Below are 24,323 nucleotides of genomic sequence, written 5' to 3'. Positions count from 1 at the left end.
TTTTAACTTGTCCACAGAGATCCAGATTTGTGTGTTAATGGGTAAACACTTGAAAAAGTCTATTCTGATTTTTTTCTTATCAGTTTTCTCACACAAAATGAGCACTATAGTGATGTTACAGTATTGGAGAGCAGTCTCCTAATGTTTAGGATTATGGAAATTTTTAATGGCTGTTTTATTTTTTCTGACTTTTCTTTTTCTATTCTAAACTTTATGTTGCCTTGTGGTTTGGAGTGCAGTGGATCAGTGCTCAAAGACCTTTAGGACCTAAGGCTGGCAGTCACCAAGTCTTACGGTGGAGGTGCCTGACCTAATAGTCAATGACAGGGGGAACCCTGGGATGTAGATTGGCCCATTGATGGCCTAAACAGCCTTCTGGATGAGCCTTTCTTTACTGACAGGTTGGGGAATATTGGGCAGAAACACTCCTTAGACATCTCAGGAAGGCATGGAAAGTTAAATGAGATGGATCTCTGCTTAAATGTTTGTTACTCAGTTTTTAGAGATGATAAGGATTCTGATGACCTGACTATTGGTCTTCAGAGCTATTGCATAACAGGGATATGACCACTTAGCTTAAATGCTTCTCGTGCCATTTTTTCATTTTGACTCATAGTATCCAAGTGGTCTGATGTCTTAGGGCAATTCTTTTCTCTGCCTTACGCTACTGGCTGTTACTACTTTTTTACTTCATGTAGGAGTCCAGTGCATCTTTTGGAAACAGTCTAATGCAGTATTGTTACAGCAGAGAACCTGGTGGCGCAAACAGCTTAGTGCCTTTAAAGGCCAGTTACTGCTAACCTTGTAGTCCTTCAAGGCAGATATTGCTGCTCAGCTGGCACCAGAAAGGAAGAATGCAGCCTGGAAGGATCCTGTAGCAATGAAGATGCTTGTTAGTTGTTGAATTCTGTTGAACTCTTACTCCGTTTAATGAAAACAGATATATTACAAGATCATCTAATAGGCATTTGTATTATGCATGCACAGGCATACACAAAACTATACAGAGTAGTAAGGGCCTTAAAAGTACTGGGAACGTAGGAACTGCTGGTTTTCATTTGACATAGAGCATACTGGTTTTAGTGTTCTCATTTTGACAGTGGCAATTAGAAAGCTATTCAGGACTGCTTAAAATGATATACATGAAATTTTAATACTGCAGCATGCTATTTTTCTGCATATATATATATATGTATATACTTGTATTCTGCAGGAAATTGTTTTAAGAATGATGATTCTAAAGCGTTGCTACCATGCTACATTTTCAAACCGAGGCTTTCCTAGAGAATTTTATGTCTTAAACAAAGAGGAAAATTATATTTAAAATTTATATTTACTGTAGAAATCTGAATAAATGACTGGAGTATGTTGTCTATATGTGTTAGCATCATTTTCAAAGGTCTGACGTTAGCAATTTGCAATGCAGTAATTCCACAGCAATTAGTGTTGTTTTTTTCCTTAGAACCCAGTTTCTAGGCCTAGTATTTTTGTTACATTCAATATATCAAAATCAGCTCTAATATGATCAGTAGATTCATCAAATGTAGTCAGGATAGGACTAGGTCATCACTTAACACTCCCTCCATGTCTCTCAAAAATAGAGTTTATGTCATCTCAGATATTGAGAATATTAGAAGCAGATTTAACAAAGAGTAAATGTGAGAATCATGCATGTTAGTGAGCCAGGATCCTTGTGTCAGTTGTTTCTCAATTACCATTTTAACTATACTATTTTTATGTTGAATAACCACAACCTTAGCCCATTTCTCTTAACAGGGCATGCCTCTAATTTTTCTGATGACAATTGAATAGTCTAGTAGTTTGGGGGTTTTTTACATCCTATTTCTTTCACAGTGTAATAGGTAGTTGTTTTTTCTTTTTCTTCTTTTTTTTCCATGTGTTGATCAGATGGTCTTTATTTCAGTCACCTAGACACAGGCCTCTGGTGGCATTTCACATGCCTTATGGCAGTGATCTTGGAAGGAGGTGATATGGGTCCTGTGAGAGAGTTAACCTTTGGATTCACATTGAGTGGTAGGTGACACACCTGGGGGCGTATCTGCTGGTTGACTTTGTGTGTGCATCTTTATGACAGCACTACCATCAAGTTTTTCAGAGTACTTCATTTAAAACTAAGGAAGACATAAGAGTAGTACACTGAAATTGTCTTGCCTATATAAGTTTTGGATTTCTTTCTTGGAATACTAAAAAATGCGTGTTTCTCTAAAATATGTTGTTATCTTGTCCTTTATGATCTAAACATACTGCCCAGTTTTCAGGGTCAGGATCTCTTATACTTGACAGTGTCTTCACTGAAGAGTGACTGGTGCCCCAAAATTTATACTTATTTATATGTCTTTATAATGAAAAATTGACATCCAGTGTGATTCAGCTTTCAGACCAAGACGACCAAGCATCCACGTTGGAGGTGTGTGCTGAAATCATCTTTACCATCTGTAGAGATTTAAAAATGTTGATAATATAATAAATTCTAATAAACTCATAATACAGATGCTTAAAATTGGTCAGTCGAAGTAGCTCTCTTGCATACATTGACTATCTTAACTACACTGGGCTTTTATTAACAGCTGAGATTTAGACACGTAGTTCTAATTTAAACACCCAACATTAGGGGTGTTTAATCTTCAGGTTGTACTCCATGTCTTGTTTTAGTTTGTTTCCTGCTCCTTAGCTGGCTCCTGGTCCATGGCTTGACCTCATGCATCCGAATTCACATAATTTCCAGTAAGCATGAGACTTTCTGAGGGCTGGGACCCTCATTCCAATGCTGCAGCCCGATGTACAAGTTGCTTCCTGCACTCTTTCAGAACTCTGCTACCTTCCTGGTGTTCGAGAGGGGGTGACAATCCCTCCATGTTGTCAGATGGCAAGTTTGGGAGGTCTTTGATAGAGATCCAGGCCAAGTATGTCCATTGAGAGCAGCATCTGGAATTAATGAGATTAATGATGTAAATAAATGTGGAAAGGACAAAGGCAACACTTACTCCATTCTGTCTTGCATAGAATCTCAGCACTTTCCGTCTACTGTGAAGATAGCATCCCTCCTACTTTTTCATAAGTAAGCAGTTGTTCTTTTCTAGTGGATGCTGATTTGTTATGCGTACTGCACCTTGTCTACAGTGAGTTGATATCATCACTAAATGATGCTAATCGTTAGACAGCCTTTCAGCAATTCAAATAAAGTTCAGTTACTTGTGGAGGTAGTGATCATCCCAGAGCTGATCCTGTACTTCTCAGCTGAGTTAAAAAGTTAATTTTATATGGGAAAGTTGCTGTTAGCAGACGTGAATATGTAAAATGCCTGAAGATGTATGTAACCTGAATTTGTGAAATTTTCTGCCACTTGCTTTCCTTGATAATTGTCATGTAGTGCTGCATCAAGTAACATCACAGATGTTCCTCTAATTAGGCTTTAATGTACTGCATGAGTTGTTAAATTGTTGCTAATAGTGGTACATAGAGGGGCTTGAAAAGAACTGCTATGAATACAATTTCATTTAAAGAGGTGTGTCTTCCAAAATCATGAGAACAGCAGTGAAGGTATTAAGAGAACAGCTAGTGTTTCATTTCTGTTTATAATCGTGTTATTGCAGATCTGTTAATAATAATAATAATAATAATAAACTACTATTGTAGTTCTCGTTTGTGGAGCTATGCATTCAACAGACATATTGCAAGGAAAATAGATTTTGTCTATGAAAAAACACAAAGTTTATTTAGAAGAATTACGTAACAGCAACTTGAAAATGGCTTTCTTGGTGATTTGGAGCTGAGAGATAGCGTATCCGTAAGGTTTTTCTTTTCTAATATAAAGATTCAGTAATTTGAAAATAACTAGACACAGGCATCATGATAGTTGTTGAGCTTCCTTAGTGCAATGTCTTTTTGCTTTTTTCTTTTTAAATATGTGCATATGTACAATATGTATGGCATTTTTCATGGAATAGAGAGAGTTACAAAAAGAGAAGGCTGTCGGGGAGCTTATTTTATATGTTGAGTGGAAGAATCCTTTTAGAGCAAGGGTAATTCCCTAGGATCCTTGACCAGCATGTTTTAAAGTGTAAAATCATGCCTGCTCAGCCAGCTTTAGTGACTGCTACTTGCTCCTAGTAATTCCATCAGCTTCAGTCATGAGACTGAATTGAAGATGAGAACAGTGATTTGAATCCAAACCTCAAAGATCTCTAGACTCCGGAATACTTTAAGGGCAGTGACCTGTACCAGTCTTCCTAATCAAAAAATGTGGTTGCAATTAGATCAAAGGGAAGTGTTATTGTTACTCAAGTGTGATTCATTCTCTTGCTCAGAAATTCCATACCAGTTGAGTACATCCATTGACTGTGATGTTGACTTACATCTTTAATGTTTACAATCTTGAAATGGCATGTGTACTTAGTAATAAACTAATTAAATGGCCCTGATAATTAACTCAGCATTAATGTTATTTTGTTGAGAGGTGGAGATGTTAATAAAAAGTGAATAAATACAGTTCCTAAGCGATGCCATCATTCTACCTATATGCTTGTTTTTAGAATTATTATAATGGTGGGAATGTAAGAATATGGTTTTGCCTACTGAAAATAACATCTGCAGACAGAATTGTTTTGGAAATGTTAAACTTCAGGGCTGTTCTTTGTGGCTAACATGATTTTGGTTCTGAGTCTTTTTTTTTTTAATTAAAACATGTGAAGCTTGTTTATTTTGGCAATAATTTGGTTTTCTTGTCTGGATAAACTGCAGAACTTACAATCCCATTCCCAGCTGGGACTGTGCTACTTTCTGAAACATCCTGTGCTAGTAATAGTTTGAAAATGTAAGATAGATAATTCTAACAAAGTTAATTTGTGATAGTTGAGTAAACAGTTTAATAACTGCATATTTTTGTTCAAACTGTGAAGTTTGAAGTAGGTTGCCATATGAGATTTTCCATCCAGTGCTGTATATCTTTTTCCAGAGGAAACATTTGAAGTGTGCCTTTATCACATTCAGCCTCTTGGTTCTATATTTATTATTGCATTGCAGCATTTGGATTCAAAATGTATTTGATAAGGTTCTTATTAGGGTTGTTATGCATCTGCTAATAAACAATGTGAAGATGATGGTACAAAGGAGCACATTCAGTATAGACCACATAAAGAAGCGTGCAATCTGGAGTGATGTGACATAGGGGTTTTCTTCTACTTGTAAACATGTACTGGGAGAGAAATAAAAGAACTAAAATGTGAATTTTAAAATGCAGTAGTCACTTCAGTATGTGTATCTTCTTAAGTAGCTTATTTTATGAAAAACTTGAAGCTCAGGATTTCATATGTAAAGTAGCATTAGGTAGCCACTTGGAATGTACTGTGTTGACAATTACAAATATAGGAGCTCAGAATAAGGAGAAATCAAATCCTAGCAGTATATAAAATAGATATTAGTGTTTTTATTCACAATTGGTGTCCAGGAAGTCTGATAAAATCAGCCTCTGATAATGAAGTACTTCAGCAGGAACATTCTTGGAAGTACACTCTTTATCTATGCTATTTTACTGTCCCCTATTCCTATCAGTTTACATCATATCATAGTATATGTTTAAATTCATACAGTTTCAGGGCAATCTGCATTTGTGTTAGCTTACTTAAATCTAATTACACTAGTAATTAACTAATTCATTATTATTTTTTTTACTACAGAGATTTCTATATGTCCTGTTCTCTCTAACGTTTTCATAAATGACTTGAATACAGGATTAAAATGTTTGCAGATGACACTTAATTGGTGAGAACTGTTGACTCCCTCGATAGCAGAGAGACCTTGCAGAAAGATCTTTACAAATTGGAGGACTGGGCAACCATCCCCCACTTGAAGTTTCAAGTGCTGGATCCTGCACATTTGACAGGTCAACCCTGGATATATGTGCACACTGAGATGAGGCTGGAGGGCAGCCCTGTGAAAAGGGATCTGGGGAGTCATGTTTGGCAACAAGTTTAATACGAGCCAACAGTGGGCCATGTCAAACTAAAGGGCCAACTGTACGTTGGGGTGCCCCAGGTCCAGCATTGCCACCAGGTGAGGGGAGGGATAGTCCCACTCTGCTCTGTGTGACCTCACCTCCAGCACTGGGTGTGGGTTGGGTGCCACAGCATGAAAAGGACATGAACCTATTAGAAGGTGTCCAATGGAAGGCTAACACAGATGATAAAGGGTCTGAAGGAGAAGAACCACAGCATTACAAGAACATAATTCTATAGGATAGTGCTACCCTTTAATGCATGCGATCCCTTCTTTCATATGAAGAATGAGTTGGAAGATCTGTGCCAGTTTTTGTATTTTCTGTATGCTTAATAACATGGAAGAAAGATGCACAAACTGCTGTGGAACATAGAATAACTGTGTAGTAATCAGACAAAATCAACTAATTCATGGAAATATTGTGATCTAGTGAGCAGTATTGATGTTCTTGGAGAGCCTATTAATGTACATGAATCATGCTTACAATGGAATAGTTGATAGCAAATAAGTCAAAAAGGCAAAGAGTGGTGAGGGGAAGTGTGAGATAAACTTGTCTGTTCCCTGAGGTGCATATGAAACGGGATTTGGAAAGCTAGATGAGGAACGTTTCAAAAGTCATCCTCCTTTTCTTCAACACTTTGGCTGCAGGAAGGGAGTTTACGTACATCCTCAGGGTTCATTTTTGTAAGTATAGGCTGTTTTCTAAGGATTACAAGGATTTAAGTTCTTGGAATTTGTTTTGCTACACATCATTTTGATTAAACAAAAACATTCAGTCTTGATTAAATCAGTTTTTTTGGAGCTGTTCAAGGTCGCATGAGTATCTTGAAAACAAATTAGGTGATATAGTTACAGTCCAATCAATAGCCAGGGTAACTTTATCAGGACTTGTGTTGTCAGATTCCTCTTTTTTTTCTCTGAATCTTGCCTTTTTAGACTTCCTATGAAGGCATCTGAAACATCACACCAACCTGTGCTGGATCAGGGTAATCAAGGTCTTTGATGCCAGAGAAATCAAAGCTTGTAATTACCAGTTAATTGCTCAAGAATGAGGAGAAAACTTAGTGTTTCTAGACCCTTAAACAAGTCTTCATGTATCTAAAGAATGAATATTCGTTTGTATTAACAAACTGTTAAATCTGTTCAATTGTATGTTGGCAGTTCCTTAGTATACCATTAAGAGATTCGATTTACTAGTCATCACTTATGTAAAGTGAAGAGCTTGTTGCTTTTCTTAGGTCCATTAATCCTTTATTTTGTTTGTAAGATATCCACATGTGAACAGACATTTCATGTCATCTTGTGCAGGTCTGTCTGTGTTTTTATCAGACTCTGAGCAGCTAGAGGATTTCACACCATTACAAATGTTTTTATTTCCTTCTTTCTCCCCTTTCAGAGGAAATGAGGAGGACCCCAGTGAGAATCAGGCTCCAATGGGTCCTTTGTCTGAATGGAAGTTATGAATGTATGTGCAAAACCAGTGTCTTCTAACTGTCTCTCCCAGTGCCTGGGTCTGGGTTTCGTCAGAATGGTTTTGTCAGAATGTCCCCTATGCCTGCTGGCAGCTTTCAACCATTCTGTTTGTTTAAGTTCTTTAACCTCAATGACAAAACAAAACAAAGCAAAAAAACTCTCATCAGAAGTTGAGCTGTTCAAACATCCACTGGCTTTGTATCCTGTTTCTTCCTTAAGTGGTCCTTTCCCCAGGGCTCCTTACTCTTAGTTAACCTGTTATTCCCCAAGCCTTGTCAAAGAAAAGTGGCATTTACTTCCTCCACCTTTTTGGAGGCCTACTTCCTTTCAGCTCACTTTTCATGAGAGGTCTGTGTGTAATCCTAGATCTGATATAATTAGTTTCTCGCGATTTCTAACACTGGTGTCATAATTGTAGTCCTTTCTCTGTCCATAAACTACCTGAGGAAGCACCAGAAGTAGCATATGTGGGCCTATTATGCCTATTTCAAATTACCAAATATATTAGTTCAATGTTCGTCTTTTTCCTCTTTTTTGACAAAGTTCCCTATTACTTATAAAGTTTGCCATTTGAGATTATGTAGTTTAGCCGAAACATACATCCTATTTGTTCTTACATAGCTGAATAGGAATCAGACTTGTATAGTTCCATATTTATTTATTTTTATTACAGAATTTTATGTTTTCAGAATATATGTAATGTAGTCTCATTTAAAGTTCATTCTTCATGCACTAGGCCAGACACTCAAAAGATGTAAATCGATACATTCTTCACTATTAATTTTAGACTTATCTTTTAAGTAGCATTTGTTTGCACTTAATTGCACAAGTTACTTATGTGAATAATCACTGCAAATCACTATGGAGAGAGGACAAGAAGTCCTATTCTGTTGTTATCTTCCTGTCCAGAATGTTTAGCACAACTCTTTGAAGCAGACCTTTTGGTCTGCTTTCAGGAGAGGAGTGTCTGGTCAGGGAGGGGTACCCAGTGATGCTGCCTTCCAGAAACCAGCTGCTTTATGGGAACAGGTGCTCAGAAGAAATTGATTGGTTTTGGTGGAAATACTGAGTATGTTTGTATTATTTAAAGACTGTTTTTTGCTCATTTCCTTGTTGCCTTGGGGCCAGGGAGAGCAGAAAGAAAGTTGATGGGTTAGGCTTTTTACTGCCTTCCTCAGTGATACCTTTTGATTCACATTGCTCCTCTCAAACACCCAACTGCTATCATCTGACACTGCTCAAAGCTGTGTCATTGTGCAATGTGTTCTCAGCCTTGCTTAGGCAGATCTTTGCAAGCATCTGAGAGTTATTGTGCATTGTTGCCATTAAGGTAAACCTGCTCACTCGGCCAGTACATAAAGAATTGGTGTGAGAGAATGATCTTGTTTTCATTACTACTGGGATCAAATTGTCTTTCATTTTGTTCTGAAATATAGTCTTTTCTGCAAGGATGTCTTTTGTATGCTTGGATGAAGTCAGAACAGCTTTCTAATGACCAAAAAATCGAGGCCTGTCATGGAGAAGGCTAGACTGCCTTTTGAAGGCATCAAAGTGTCTTGCTGCTGATTTGCAGTGTTACGGCTTGAAGTACTTTTAGTCAGTTTATATGAACTGAAAAATTGGGATAAGGCAATAAAAATATTAAATAAACACTTGCAGAATAGGGCAGAAAAACAGTTTTAGTTATTTATGTTTGTGTACTGACCCATCTTGTTGATGAGGTGAGCACATCCCACATCCTGTCAATGCTATGATGGGCAGTCTAGTTGCTGTGTTTCTGTAGCACTTCTGGGCCAAGTGAATTACACAGCTGCTCAATGTCCTGTTTGTCTTCTTGCGACACACAACACACAAGTTCTTTTTCCAGTACTGTTATTAGTGTTAATAATGGCAACAAGCTGTGGAGGTCCAGAGATGATACCTCGTGGGCCAACAAGCTCGAGGTTCCTAATGATCTTATCTACAGTTTTACATTTTCATTGTAATTCAGTATAAACTGAGCCATAGCAATCCAAGAAAATTACAGAATTGCTGCAAGTCTAGATTTTTTTTCTTAAATTATTCATTCAGCTAGAGTCTTATCTTAAAACAAATAACAAATGGATACACTTGCTATTTTTCCAGAAATCTCAAACTTTTGAAAAAAATGACCTTAGCTTGCCTTGCACAAAATTACAGTATTTTTCCTCTTGTTTTTACATCATTTAATTCTTGAAAATGTTGACAGCTCAGTTAGATTTTCACTGATTATAAGGACCTATACCACATTTTCAGAATGTACTGAGCTGTTTGTATGTGAGTTAAGAAACATTTTTCATGTAATGTTGTATTTTTTTTTTTTTAAGATTTGTCTGATAGTTTGCATTGCTGTAAATGTGCAAATACTGACTGGCACAGAGGTAATACGCCTTCTCTTCGTATTAGAATTTCAGCATTTTAACGGCTTGGAAATTTGTCTCTGAAATAATTTTAGTAGAATTTACACTTTTATAAACTTCATCGACAAGTATGTACAAATTATTTTATCAGAGAGAGAAATGTCAAGCAAAAATGTGGGCACTCAGTAAGACGTGGTTTTCCCAAGGAACAGCAAAGGTTTACGGTGCAAAGAAGTTTTCCTCAGTACAGTTTACTCTCTAGTGGAGTTTCTCCATTGTCTTCCAGGGAAGCTTAGGAGGTCCAAGATTATAGAAATGGTAGGCTGACTGAATAAAAATACCTGTACAATAAAGGTGCAGCCAGGCACAGTATTCATTTAGAGTCTTGCTTAAAAGCATAATGAAATAGTGGTACCTCTAAAAGAAGAACGTTCTTGCTGTGTTTCTCGTGAAAAGAAGATGTGGACCAGGCAGAGGGTGCAGCAGGTGGGGAAGGAAAGTGGTTCTCCCACAAAGCAATTAAAAGTGTGTCAGATAGATAGTCATTCCTCAACTGTCAGATGAATAAAGGTCTCGGCCCTTTTCCTTTCCTCTTTGACTGTCGTGTGACATGTAGTCAGATAATACTGATTGTAATTACAGTTAAAGTCATTAACAAGACTTTTCTTTCTGTTTTTTTTTTCAGTTATTTGCCACCTTCCCTGCATGAATGGAGGCCAGTGCAGTTCTAGAGATAAATGCCAGTGCCCTCCTAATTACACCGGCAAACTTTGCCAGATCCCTGTGCAGAATGGCAATACTCCAAAACTGTACCATCACCCACAACAAATGAATAAGGCTGTAGGATCACAGATTATCCACTCAACTCATACTTTACCACTGACAATGTCTGGACAGCAAGGTGTAAAAGGTAATTTCTTTTCTTGATAGAATTGGTTTTTTTCATTTGGAATTGATTTTATTTACTTATCAGGATTGAAAAAAAAAATGTAACATAAACTATGCAATCTATGTTTATCTTTGTTATGTCAATTGGCAGAGTCCTGTAAGTTAGTTTGTCAGCTTTATAATGTAGGGAGTCCATGATATCATTCAATTAAATAGAATGGTCTTTCCATATAGTATAACCAATGTCATAGGAACAAAAGAAAAAAAAAAAAAAGAAAGGATTTTCTACTACTACGTAAATGCTGTAAAGAAAGTGATGGTAGAACTAATTTCCAGTGACATGTTCAAGTATTAGTTCCTAAAGCTCTCCAGAGTGTTTCTCACTTGAAAAGGGGTATGGTGGTGTGGGGAAGCACAGAAACACATTTAGCAGCACAAAAATTTATTTCTGCGGCTATTTAACTCCAGATCAGATTATTGTAGACAAAATGGTGAACCATAAAAGTACTCTTTAAAATTTTCAGATTTAGAGTACCTATTTTAAAAACACAAAATAGATCTCTCATTGCTTAAGAGTCTAATCTCTGAATTATTTTTCCTGTCCCTCAGGAATTGGTCCCACATTAGAACCATCAAAGTTAAATCTTTGCTTCCCTTTTGCATTCCCAAATGAGGATGTTGTAGGGAGGAGTGGTTAATTTCGTTCAAGAAAAGTGCAAAACATTTCATTCTGAAATGGCTAATAGAAATCAAACTTAATCAGCACATCTGTGCAGCAGTTCAAGTGATAATGCTGCATGGGAATCATAGAACGGTTTGGGTTGGAAGGGGCCTTTAAGATCATGTAGTTCCAACCTGCCTACTATAGGCAGGGACACCTCCCTCTAGACCAGGCTGCTCACAGCCCCATCCAGCCTGGCCTTGAGAACATCTCCAGGGAGAGGGAATCTACAACCTCTCTGGGCAACCTGTTACAGTGTCTCACCAGCCTCACAGTAAAGAATTTCTTCCTAATATCTAGTCTAAATCTACTCTCGTCCACTTTAAAACCTGGCAGATATGCCAGGCAGAAAAGCTAGTGGAAGAGATCCCTTTCATACATAAAACCAGTTATGATTTGGAACACATAATGATTTAGTATTAGTTATGTTCTTATCACAGGTAGACTATTCTCACTTGAATCACCCTTCAAAAGCCATCTTCCCTCGTACAGTTAGAAAAGCTTTACTATTTCTTCTTCTGAATCTTTTCTTCATGCATTTATCTGAAATAGATCTTACTTAGCTTAAATTTTGATTTAGGTTGTTTTCTGCTACAAGCAAGGTTTGAAGAGCCAGTAAGGCGCTGAAGCCATATTTTCCTGATTTAATATTACCTTCTTATTGGTGTTGCTCTTGGGAATATTCTGAAGGTTTTTCTAAATGAAACAATGCAGAACAAAGTAGACATAAATTTGGGGGTGTTTCTTTTTTGTTCCTTTTTTGGGGATTTGTTGGTTTTTGTTTGTTTGTTTTCCCTAGGAATAACTATGAGAGACCAGTTAATACTGAAAATATGCCTAGCAAAATCAAAATAATGTGAAAAGAAAAAATTCTACAAAATAATATTATTACAAAACAGCTAAGATAAATGAAGCATGCTTTCCAAGAAATGAAGCTGTGAGGGTGAAATGTGTGAGATGTAAAAATATCTAGATGAGTTTAAAAGAGCAAGGAGGCAATTCAAAAGACTCAGCAATCCAGTATGCATTTTAGAGGAAGTAATGTCATGACATTTGTCTGTTGCTGAAGCAGTCTGATGTTTAGTTATTGACTGGCCTCAATTTTGTCTGTGCAGTACTTGCTGACCAGAGAGACCTAACCAGACACAGTAAATGTTAACTTTGTTATTCAGCTTACCAACAGTAAAACGTCTTACATATTTCTTTCCCTCATCCTCTCCCGAACTACTCAACTGAATTGAATGTTTTAAGGACTTTTTTGTTTCAATGAAAAGAGGCTTCAAGCTCGTAAACAGGCCAATGCACATTAAGTGTTCAGAGGTTCTCAATCTATAACCAGACTTAAAACTACAACCATGTAATACATACATATATGAAAAACATTTCCTCCCTTTTTATCTGCCAAATCCTGGGTTCAAAGTTTAGTGATGGGAGTGGTGGTTTTAGATGATTGAGATGCTGGCAGCTATTGCAGGGGCAAACTCCAGACTTGGCAGGTATATAAAGGTGAAGGAATGAAATCCGAACCTTTTTCTGTGTTCCAGAGAAAGATGATAGATCTGAAAAAGACAATAAAACTTACTATATATCCAAAAATAACCTGGTAGAGTTTGAATTTTGGAACTTTGAATGAGATTCTTTCTACACATTATGACCACAAATCTTAATCTTGCACCAGTCAGCTTGACATCCATGTTTATGTAGCAGTCTTTACAGTCCTATAATGTCTTTCTTTCCTCTGTGAAGAGTTTTTGTTTTCTTGCTTTGTAAATCAGACTGTATGCATTCATTCACTCTTCCTTATAACCTTGAAGTTTGAGGGTTGTCTATATTTTTATCTTGTTAAACCAATTTATCCAAATTCTGATGTACAAAAAAGAGATGTCTTAGAGGTGTCTGGGATCTCTTTCTTTATGTATTTTATTACTAATTTTTCTTGTGTTTTTCTTTCAATTACTTTAGTGAAGTTCCCTCCTAACATAGTGAATATCCATGTGAAACATCCTCCTGAAGCTTCAGTTCAGATCCATCAAGTTTCAAGAATTGACAGTGCATCAACAGGACAAAAATCGAAAGTACCTCAGCCAGGACATCCACAGGTCTCTTACCAAGGTCTTCCATATCAGAAGACCCAGAAAGGACATGCTACTTACACAAATCAACAACCCATTCCTCATGTGTTTCCTGTTTCAGTTAAAACTCAGCTTGGACGCTGCTTCCAGGAGACTATTGGAACACAGGTAAGAAATACCTGCTTAGGTTTTTGAGACAAATGCCTTTAAAACAACACTATAAAAGACTGAAATAATTCTGCCAGACTTGATGGGTTCCTAGGTAGTCTGATCTAGTGATTGGCAACCCCATCCACAACAGGACAGAGGGGAGGGTTTGGAATTAGATGGTCTTTGGAGTTTCTTCCAACCCAAGCCATTCTGTGATTCTGTATGATTTTTCGTCAACTACAGGGATTTGTATTTGACTATCTTTTCAAAGAAAATTCTTTTGAGAATAAACTGTAAAATAGTTTGGAAAGTAACATCGTTCTGAAACCTGTTGTTCTTTCAAGCAGATATGTTAAGTTTCTGTAGATTTGTATCCCTCATGTTCTGACTTCAAAGTATTTTAGCTCTCTCTTCTCCATTTATGAACTACTTTTCCAACTAAAATAATGACTCAAATCATAGCTCTATCTCTTCTGATAAAACATTTAAAGTTATACCGTCTTCCACAACTTGGACTGTCCTTTGCTTTAATGCAATTGCCTAATTGCATCTGCATCCCAGCAGTCAGAGTATATCAAGGAGCTGTAGTCTTCTCTTAAATTCCTTTTCAACAACTACCTAGGTTTGTCAGTATTAAAGGCTATTTGGCTCTATTTAAATGTGACCGTTGAACGGAATAGGAAAATCAGGAAAGCCAACCAAGAGTTTGCTAAATCATTAAAACTTTAGTTCATTTTAAAATAGTATGTTCACACATACTATTTCACACATACTTTTCAAATGACTGTTCAAAATCATATTTTCTTTCAGGCTCTTGAGCAACACAGCATTGTCATATTTATATATTTCCACATATATGTAGATATATGGATAGCTTGCAAAAATGTTAGTGAAACACCATTATCAACTGCTTATCACCTTGCCAAGGCTGATTTTTTAAGATGAAATTTTTTTATTCTCGTCGTCCGCCTTCAACATTTCTAAAAATCAGAGTTAAGTTTGCATATGGAACATTAAATACTAGTCTTCGCTAATTGTTAAATACTTGATTTGTGATCCACAGTGTTAGTTTATACTGATGAGATCTTTGAGCCTGTCTATTTCAATAACAGTAAAAGCCTTAACTTGTTCTTTGGGAATCTGATTCTGGCAAGTCGAAGTATATGTTTAACTGGAAGTTTATGGATTTGACTTAAAGACACTACGCCTATGTAAAAAAATAAATCAATCCCTATTTCATAAGAATGAGAATTCTAACAAACATGGCATTGTCATGTAATATTTTAAAATACTGCAATTAATTAATTAATTAAGATAAAATTCCTTCCTCTGAATGTTAGGCTTGGTGCCTTTCTTACCGATCATGCTGGGTAAATTTCACGTCTGTTCTTCCTGGCATGTGCACAAGGGGGAGATTTCAAATATTTATCCATATCCAAAACGTGCTGTGTGCAGTACTTGTCTCTCACACTGCGATGGTTTTAAAGGGGAAGGAAATGGGAAATCTACTTGCATCATCTTCAGGCCTGACTTAGAAATCTACTAAATGCTCCGTCTCGATTTTTTCTAATGGTTTTTGTTTTCTAATACTCCCCTGAAAAACTGTGCCTTTGCAGTGCTCTCAAGAATGGAGGCTGCTTCTTAGTTTAAAATAATGTGTTACCATCTTTTACAAACTTCATTCGTATTTAGTTGCTGTCTTGGACAAGAACAAAGTTAGATTATTTTGTTATTTAATTTTATAGTTCCATTTAGAGATGGAGTGGTAGGGTAGTCTTTTGTAGAGCATTTGTTTAAGACCTTGCAGTAAATACAGATTCAAGTGATTTATTCTCCTTTCAATTTTGAAATTGAAATGTTAATATGCTTTTCCTGCAGTCAGACAGTGAATATTAATTATCTGCACATTTTAAATATACCTTTAGATGGAAAATATGTGCAGCATTATTTATTCTTACATAGGTGTGTTCTAAAATAACTTGCTTTTTTGTTTGGTTGGGTTTTTTTTTTAATATTGGCTTTCCTAAATACAAGCATTCTTTTTATTTGTACAGACAAGCTGCTATACTTAGTTTTCTTCATTAATAACAACATGTTGCAAGTTCTTTCTGGAGTTTAGACTAAATAATTCTGGTATCCGTACTTTTTCAACCATTAGCAGTGTTTAGACATTTTTTTGCAGGGCGGATTGTATAGTTGGCTTGGGAAATGTTTTATTAAATATCCTGAGATCAGAGGTGATTTTATTGTCTATAGAGCAGAATGGAGTTGGAAGGATGTGTGTGTGGCCTCTTGCAGGCAAATCAACCAACTTTAAAATAAGGCTTAGGTGAACTTAACATTTTTAGCCTGGACCATAAGTATGAGAATCTTTACTGCTTTTTGTGTATGTGTAGCCATTTTATAATTTTATTTATTTTTATTATTCCTTTCTTTCTCCATCTTCTTTCTTGAATTTTGTTAAAATCAGATTATCTCTTCCCCTTCTCCCCCTCCCAGCCTTCTGTGGAATATTTGTTGTTCTCATTGCATTCTTTCTCACCCCACCTTAGTTAAATTCCTTTAATGCATCTTATTAAAAAACAGTAGTCCTGCACAAACTGTAGGCTGGTTGCTGTACTCAAATCCCGCGATAGCCAGGGTGTGTTTTCTGCAGTTGAATTCCAACAGAGTGCATGCTGTTTAATTTAGCAACTGAAGCCATCCTGAATTGAAGCTTGGAGGTCATTATGCCACAGATAGTTGAAGAACCTCCTCATATTGTCAAGCATCAGTTCGCTCCTTATTCAGAGCAGAAATTCTTCTAGACCTCATGTTTGCTCACTTGTCTGTAGTATCATAAGTGATTATAGCCAAAAGCAGTGACCATGAGAAAAGGATACTAAAAGGTTTGTGAAAAGACAGCATCTATGTGCTTAGAAGGACAAAAGAGGAGGACAGTGATTGAGAGTGGCTAGATGAATGAAATTTCCTATTTTCATTAGAATTCATAAATGAAGATTTATGTTTTCATAATACATATGCACATATTTGTATATGTTCCTTAATTGTGACTGTTTTGTGGATTGACCTCAGCATTGGGAAATAAAGTGAAGAGAGTAACTACAGAAGTAATGTTAATATTAGAATTTGAAAATGTCAGAAGTAAGTAATCTTCTGAATGGCTTTCTACTAATGTTGATTCGCTGATTCTGGCTGCCTCTCTTTTCTCCCCTCAGTGCATTTAACAAATAGTTCCCCTCTGGAAGGTGTTAAAGTGATTACTTCAGGAGAGCTTACTAAGTTACATGGTAACTTACTATGTTACATCACGTACATCAGTGGTGGTTCATCAACGCTTTCCTGATACTAACGAGATTTTTGCACAACTTAGCAAGTAGGCAGTTAAGGTGCAGACCAGAAACTGCTGTTGTAAAACAGCAGGAGTCAAACTTGTTCCTGAACTCCTTGTGTGTAAAATGATGTTGAGAAGTTATAGACCTGAAGGTAGAAAACAAATACGATGGGAGCGATAGGATAAAAACGCTACATCAGATCGAGAGCAGTTGAGTTGTGGTCAGCCCTGTACACTTCTGTGCCTTCCATACAGGATGTAGTGTTCTGCAAGGTCCTCTACTGCCAGGCATACTGTGTTTCTGAAACCTAGGGAGTCATCCTCAAGCACTGATTTGTAAAATTGTATTTTAAAAGCAAGTGAATAAGTGTGGTTCAATTTCTTTTTCTTTCTTAGTTCCTCCTCTTCAGCTGCTTTTGACTCTAATTCTAATAAATATGTTTTTGTTATGACACAGAATATCTTTCCCAAAATACTTCTACGTTGTCAGCAGTGCACCTAATAACGATTGTTGCGTTAATCTCAAATGCTATTAAATTTGCTTTATGAGTGCTTTGCATTTAAATTGAGAGAATGCAGATGCCTAGTATTTACTGAAATTCATATAAAGAGAAGTAAGCATTTTCTAACCTTAGGAACACTTTGAGTCTATTACAATTTTTCTTGCATTTCTTTATGGTTCCTACGTTTAAGTACTTTGGCTGGGTTGGTTGGTTTGTTTGTTTGTTTGTCTTCTCAGAATTGCTTTGGTTTCTCTTTTGCATAACTATGGAGAGGAGGGTGGTTTTTGCAAAACAGCTAGGAATTGGAGAAGCTGGTGCTTCCAGATTTCTCTAAGGTGGGACTCTTCATGGCTAGATTCTTCCAAGTATTTTTAAATATCTGTTTTACTTAAGGAGACTTCTGGTATAACTTCAAAACAAATTTTTTTTTTTTTTTTTTAATTGTGAAGAAAGACTGATTTTAATATCCTTGCCTGGATGGAGGCAACATTCCAAAATGTCCAGAAGAGACACTGACTGAGAAACCATCTCTGCCTGTATTTGTTCATTCCTCTTCCCTGTCTCTCAGTTGTACTGATGCAGCTGCAGAGAGTGTATGGTCTACTTTCTGAAATGGTCACAGAAATCATTTCAGTTAATAATGCTCTCTTTTGATCCTCTTTTTGGGGATTGTATTAAATTCAGATCAACTGCATGCCACAGTTGTCAGGGGAGATGTTCTACTCCTTGCTTGTCAGTTGTTTAAGGAGTGATGCTTTGTGGTCTCTTGCAAAATGCTGTGAAAAGTGTTATAGAACAGATCTCCACTTGTTATGACCCTACTGAATAGGGAACCTGAATTAGAGTTGTTCTGGTATTATGAGGCGAGTTTTAGTATATTATGATAAAACACTGAAATGTCCCATTAAAGAAAAATAAAATGTGTAACTTATAGCAGACAAGAGAAGCATCTTTTGATAGTTACACACGTGCATTCAGATATGTTTCAAGTGCTGCTTTGATCTGAACAGTAACAAATATGTTTGATAAGCTGAAGTCAGTTGATCGGCATTTTTGTGGGATACATTTTAATGAAAATTGTTTCTTTTTTAGTAATGCCTCTTACAGGAAACACTTATCTTGACATACCCCCCCTCCTCTGTTGGAGTTGATAGAATACAAAATAACACAAGTGATAGGTGACAGCCAGAAAAACTTAGGAACTGTCAGTGCTGTATCACCATAAATTCTGACTGCAAATTATCAGGCGTTTACTTAAGTTGGTTGACACAAGGACACACAGTGACCACGTACTGAACTTAGAGAGCACGCACACACTTTTTAGGAACAGAACTTAGATCACTACTGAGTAGCAAAGTATGTTGGTTGTTTTTAGTGAGTGACCTAATCTTATCTGTCCCTACTGTATGCAGTATGTTCATAGCACATGTAGTCTGGAGGTGATGACAGTAGTAATATGCCAACTGAAGTTATTCGCTCAGCCATAGAAATATCCCTCATGAAATTCAGATTTAATAAAATGCTTGCTTTGGAGGTAAATTTCAGAGATTTTCTTATATATATAATACATGTATATATATATACTATATATAATGTATATATATATATGACAGCTGTATGAAATAGACTTCTGTATTTGTATTAAGACAAGAAAAAATGATGGAAGTAAAATTTTCTGCTTCATTCTGGTACTTTTTCTCCTAAAGCACTTCTAAAGTACTTTTTTCTTTAGAACAGTCTTAAAAATACCATCTCATAAAATAAAATAACTGTCTGGAATTCCTTGAAGCTCATGGTTTGGCTTCTGAAGTTTTTAAACAAATAGACTGTCAGAAATCAGTGTGGATTCATTTGCAGGATTGATGCTTCATTCACAACGGATTTTTTGCAAAATCAATACCCCAAAGTATCAGAAGATTAAAAGATGTATCAGATACCAGAAACACCAAACATTGTTCTAATTGCTCGAATAAAAGAAAGCTAGGTGATTTTTGCTTGCCTAAGAAGAATGTTCTAGTTAAGCCAAAGCAAATTCTTTACCAGTTCTTTTAGAAAGTCTGGAAGTATTTAAGTTCTCTCCTCTGCTTTTGAGACAATGGCTGCTAGTGTGCCAGTGCTACAGCGGGTAATGCTCTTCATTTGTATCAACCTGTCACTCAGCTATGGTCAGTACGCTAATTAAGTGTGCTTGTTAATTGTTTCAGTAATAGGGTTTATTAAGTTTGGGGTTTCCTACTCTTTTTTGTAATACCTATAGAAAGAAAAAAAAAAAGGAGAAAGAAGTAACAATCCAAGGTCTGTGCCTGTTGAATAGTTTACAGAAAGTTAAACAGTGTATCCATTCTCTTTCGCTATTGTGGTATGTGAAATGCGGTCTTTCGAGCTGAATCCCAGAGTCATTAGCTATTAACTCGGGCAAAGCACCTATCGATTTCAATCATAGTTAATCATGTGACACTCCTTTATTTATGCCTGTATTGTGGTTTTAACTAATAGCTCGTGACAGGGATTTGTAGATGGGTCACGCAGGAGTGAGAGTCTCAGGAAACCTTCTGGTCCTTTATCAGAGCCCTTTGCAACTGTCCTGACACTAATTGCTGGACTGGGCTCCCTACTGCACTTCAACAGGAGCTGAATACATTCCTCCTACTGCCTTAGCGAGGGGTTTAGAGGATGTAATCCTTCCTTTTCCCGAGCATTGGAAAAGATATTAAACTCTAGTAGTGGTGCACAACTCAAGTACTTTTAGCACCGTGGAGGTGGGACAGACGCTGGACAAGGGAACAAAGAGGTGATGTGGCTTGGGGTTGCCTTTGTGCACCAGCACAGGGTCAGCCAGAATTCCAGTCGAACAGCGGGAATATTTGGTACTTCCTCCGGTTATATAAAATATTGGCATAGAAGCCCAGGCACGCATGGAGAAAATATGTGGACTCGAAACAATACTTTCAGTGTCTGTGAGTGCTTTACCCTGGAAGAACTTTGTTTTATAGCAGTACCATGTGTGCTTCATACTGTTGCTACTGCTGAGCCCCTTTCAGCACAGTTTAAGCCCTTTTATACCAATCCTTCATGACTTTTTTGCCTTCTGAGCCAATAGGGATCATGTCAAAACCATAACCTTGTGACAGATGTATCATTCATGAAAATCTGTTCTCTCTCTGTGAGGAGTTTTCCAGAAGCCCTCAGGAATACAGGCTGGATTAGTTTAAAATATGTATGGATGATGGATAGAAAGTTGTAAACCTAAGCTTAGAAAATGGCGTCACCTTCATGCATAATACAAGCTACGTGCACGTGTTTAGCTTCATCGCTTATTTTAGTCCCATGCTTATGTGTTGCAGTTGTATTGAATAGTGAGACAAACTAAAAATAGGCATGGATTCCCCCAAGTGACTTTTCCATCACTTGTGATTCAGAGACTGGAATAGACTTTCTGAAGAACTAATGAGTTCTTCTTAGTGGTAGGAAGTGGATAAGGTTTTTGACGAGGAGAGAAATTACCTAAAAGTTCTTGAGACCTTTAGAAACAGAGCTTCAATTCAGTAATGCTTAGGGCCTGAGAAAGGGAGGAACATCTTAAGAAATTGTTGCTGGCTCGGAAACAGCTTGTGCAGTGCCATGAGTATTGAGAGTGTCTGAAGTGCTGTTAGAGGTACCAGAGAAATTAGGGTTTATTAGCCGTAGAAGAATGCGTTGTTTCTGCTTGGCTTAGTACTTTACAGAGCAATCATTTTTTCTGATACATAGCTCCAAAATTACACAGGCCTTACACTACAAGGAGCCCCATGTGGCAGTTGCTTTTCCTCGCTGGCCAGTTTCTACAATGATCTGGACGCTAACCAGATTATTATCGATTCTTCAAGCTTTAATTCACCATAGAGGCAGTGGGAGCAGCAGCTTTAAACGTTGCCAGTTTTTACTGACAGGACTACAAACCACAGTTGCCAGATGACTCAGACTTTGGCATCCTTATTTTTGCTTATGGTTTTTTTTTATGGAAATTTGAAAAAGTTATGACCACGGAGATCATGATTTTCAGTAGAGTGCAAATGCTATAGCACCACACCTAAACTCAAAATGGGCTTCAGTCCATCTTCCTCCTCCTTTCCTTTTTTCCTTTCTATTTTTTTCACCTTTATTTTGCCTTTCATTTACTATTGCTAAATGACATCTTTTCTATTTTGGGGGATGGGGGGGGGGAAAGTACTAGTTAATGACGGTGTGTTGGCTGTCATGTCAGTGTAGTCTTGCTTCTTCACTTGCATTCTGCTGGAATGTGTCCTTGAGGCCTGTGACCTTGTGAGGATCACTGGGTGTTACGTTATCTGCCTGGCTGCCCAAATGCTCAGTTTCTGAGATCATAAGGGGAGGTGCAGCATCAGCCTCAATTCCTCCCACTTCTTTTCAGAGGGAAAAGAGTTGTAAAACTGAGGCACAAAGCAGGGAGGGAGAGTTGAGTAGAAATTGCTTGAGCAGGCTGTCACAAACTGCCACAGAGTATGACTTGAGTCTAAGAAGTTTCTACAGGGGAGAAGCAGTACCTGCTCTTTGAAAGGAGTTTAGCAGATGTAAATAAAGTAGAACAGTCTTCTGGAAGCATGCTCACTTCACATGTAACTTGAAAAGAGCAGTGTTGTGTAAAGACATAATGTGAATTCTATACTCTTTTTTTTTTAGTTGCCAGTTGGAGGAGACATTATTAGTAATCCTCAGCTAGTTCCTATTTTGAGAAGAGCTGAGGTGCTGCAGCAGACTGGAGGTGTACAGAATTCCTTCTTCTCGCACCTTGCCTGCCTTTGTGCCTGACTGAGAGTTGGTTCTGCAACCAGATCAGAGTGTAACTGAAAGATCAGGAATGATCAATCATGTACTAATCCTGCCAGTTCTCAAACAGCAGGGAGCAAGATAGCCCAAAAGATGTGCTCAGATAGTGTATGCCTGGGCCTACATCTGAAAAGCTTAGATACTTTACTGCTTTAACATAGCCAAATACAATCCAGGACACAATTTTTTTCCCCTTGAAGCATGGGAAAATTTGGTACAAGACCCTCTGCAGATGGTAGCATGAAAGCAGGCTTCTACAGAGTATCTTCTAACCTGTCCAGGTGCTCTGTTTTTCTGCTGTGCATGTATCACCTCAAAATGTGGCTCAAGGCACAAGTGGTGCTACCCCCTATTATATAGGGATGATGGGCAGAGGCACACAGTAACTTTGCTAAGTTGCTCTGGTACTAAAAGCTCCATTTCATATAGGAGGCTTGGGCAGAGGATGCTCCCGGCTGTTCAAACTTGAGTTATTTGATGTTTAAATTATGCTGCTTTCACTTTGTTGCTGAGATATTTCACAATATTCCTAGGGAATGTGTGAGAAAGGGGCTAAGAAGATGGCTGGGATTGTACCTTGCCAGTCCTCCCCATAGGAAGAGGGAACCCAGTGATATGTTAAAGCTCTGTACTGTATGGTGGCCTACTGTCCTGCTGGTATTCACACTGTGAAGTCTTGTAGAGTAACTTTGTACTTTAGGAACATCAGTGACCTATGAGCATTAGCATACTAGAAGAAAATTAGGAAGCTGAGAAGAAGCTGTCAGTGCCTGTGTGTTCAGCATGCATCCCCACTACAGAGTGACAGGGTTACCAGTGTGAGTGCAACCACAAGTCCATGCAGCCTGTGCTGGAAGACAAGGCAGCTATCTTGAGCTGAAAGATAAACACCGGTGGTCATTTGGTTCAGAGGTTTTTATATTTAGTCAGGAAGAAAAGTTAGATCAGGGAAGGTTCATTCACTCTAGTGCGAATTCACACTTCAACACATTTGAATTATTTCCTGCAGTGCCTATTTATATCAGTATTTGCTTTTAAAGTGCACCTGTTATGCACTTCTCTCACGCTTTGAATACTTCGATTTTGTACCTAGTTGACAAGTGTAGGTGTACTTTTTAATGTCTTTATCTCACATAGAGAAATACATTTTAACTTTGTTTCTTAATCAGGAAAAAAAATGCAGGGAGTGTTTGGCTCAGAAATGATTGCAAGATCAGTTTAAATATTTGCACGAAGCATTTTGAGTAATGCATATTACTAACTTTGACACGAGTCATCTTATGTATTCCTTAATTCTTCATTATCTGAACAGCAGAATCTTTCGTAATAATTTGGCAATTTTCAGTAATAGTCACAAACGTTAAACATAAGTTGACAGAAAGTTGAGCTTTATTAACATATATATAGAAATCAGTTATACTCTTTAAAATATTACTTTTTTAAAAGAGTAATTTATTTAAAGTAATGTACATGGCTTTTGAAAAAGCAGAGGAAGACATCTTTATGAGGAAGAATAATATACTGTCTATTTTCTTCTCTTTTACCTTCTTTTCAAGTTGAAGCAGAGGAGGGAAATAATATAACCAAACCTGCTCATTCCTGTGCAGAGAGCCATTCATGGACATTGTTTAAGCTTGGCTAGGAGCTCTAGCCATCTGTTGGTGTCTCAATTACACTGGCTAGAAGCTGACCCAAGATGATTGAAAGAGAACATGATCCTACAGGTGTACATCATGCAACAGCACTAACCTGAATATTCTTTACCTAACTTTTCTAGTGTGGCAAAGCACTTCCTGGCCTTTCAAAGCAAGAAAGACTGCTGTGGAACCGTGGGTACTTCCTGGGGTTTTAACAAATGCCAGAAATGTCCCAAGAAGCCATGTAAGTGTTTCTTTGTTGTTATTCTCCAGACAAGTTTGTAACTTCTTTTCTCAAGTAGTAGTTGCTGCCTTTTTTTTTTTT

At 37.3% G+C, this 24,323-nt stretch overlaps 1 protein-coding gene across 1 annotated transcript; it reads left to right on the top strand.

Annotated features, from left to right (window-relative positions):
* The first annotated feature begins 10,551 nt into the window (after positions 1–10,551).
* Positions 10,552–24,270, top strand: LOC104909635 (latent-transforming growth factor beta-binding protein 1-like). The gene is made up of 3 exons (XM_010706881.3): positions 10,552–10,776; positions 13,438–13,715; positions 24,139–24,270. The coding sequence occupies exons 1-3, from the start codon at positions 10,572–10,574 to the stop codon at positions 24,211–24,213; spliced, it is 558 nt and encodes a 185-aa protein (XP_010705183.1). The 5' UTR covers positions 10,552–10,571; the 3' UTR covers positions 24,214–24,270.
* Positions 24,271–24,323: the final 53 nt, after the last annotated feature.

This window comes from Meleagris gallopavo, chromosome 2 (genome assembly GCF_000146605.3).
Source record: "Meleagris gallopavo isolate NT-WF06-2002-E0010 breed Aviagen turkey brand Nicholas breeding stock chromosome 2, Turkey_5.1, whole genome shotgun sequence".
In the NCBI taxonomy this organism is placed as follows: domain Eukaryota; kingdom Metazoa; phylum Chordata; class Aves; order Galliformes; family Phasianidae; genus Meleagris; species Meleagris gallopavo.
The sequence above is the reverse complement of the archived record's forward strand: the minus strand, read 5'-3'. Positions and strand labels throughout refer to the sequence as shown.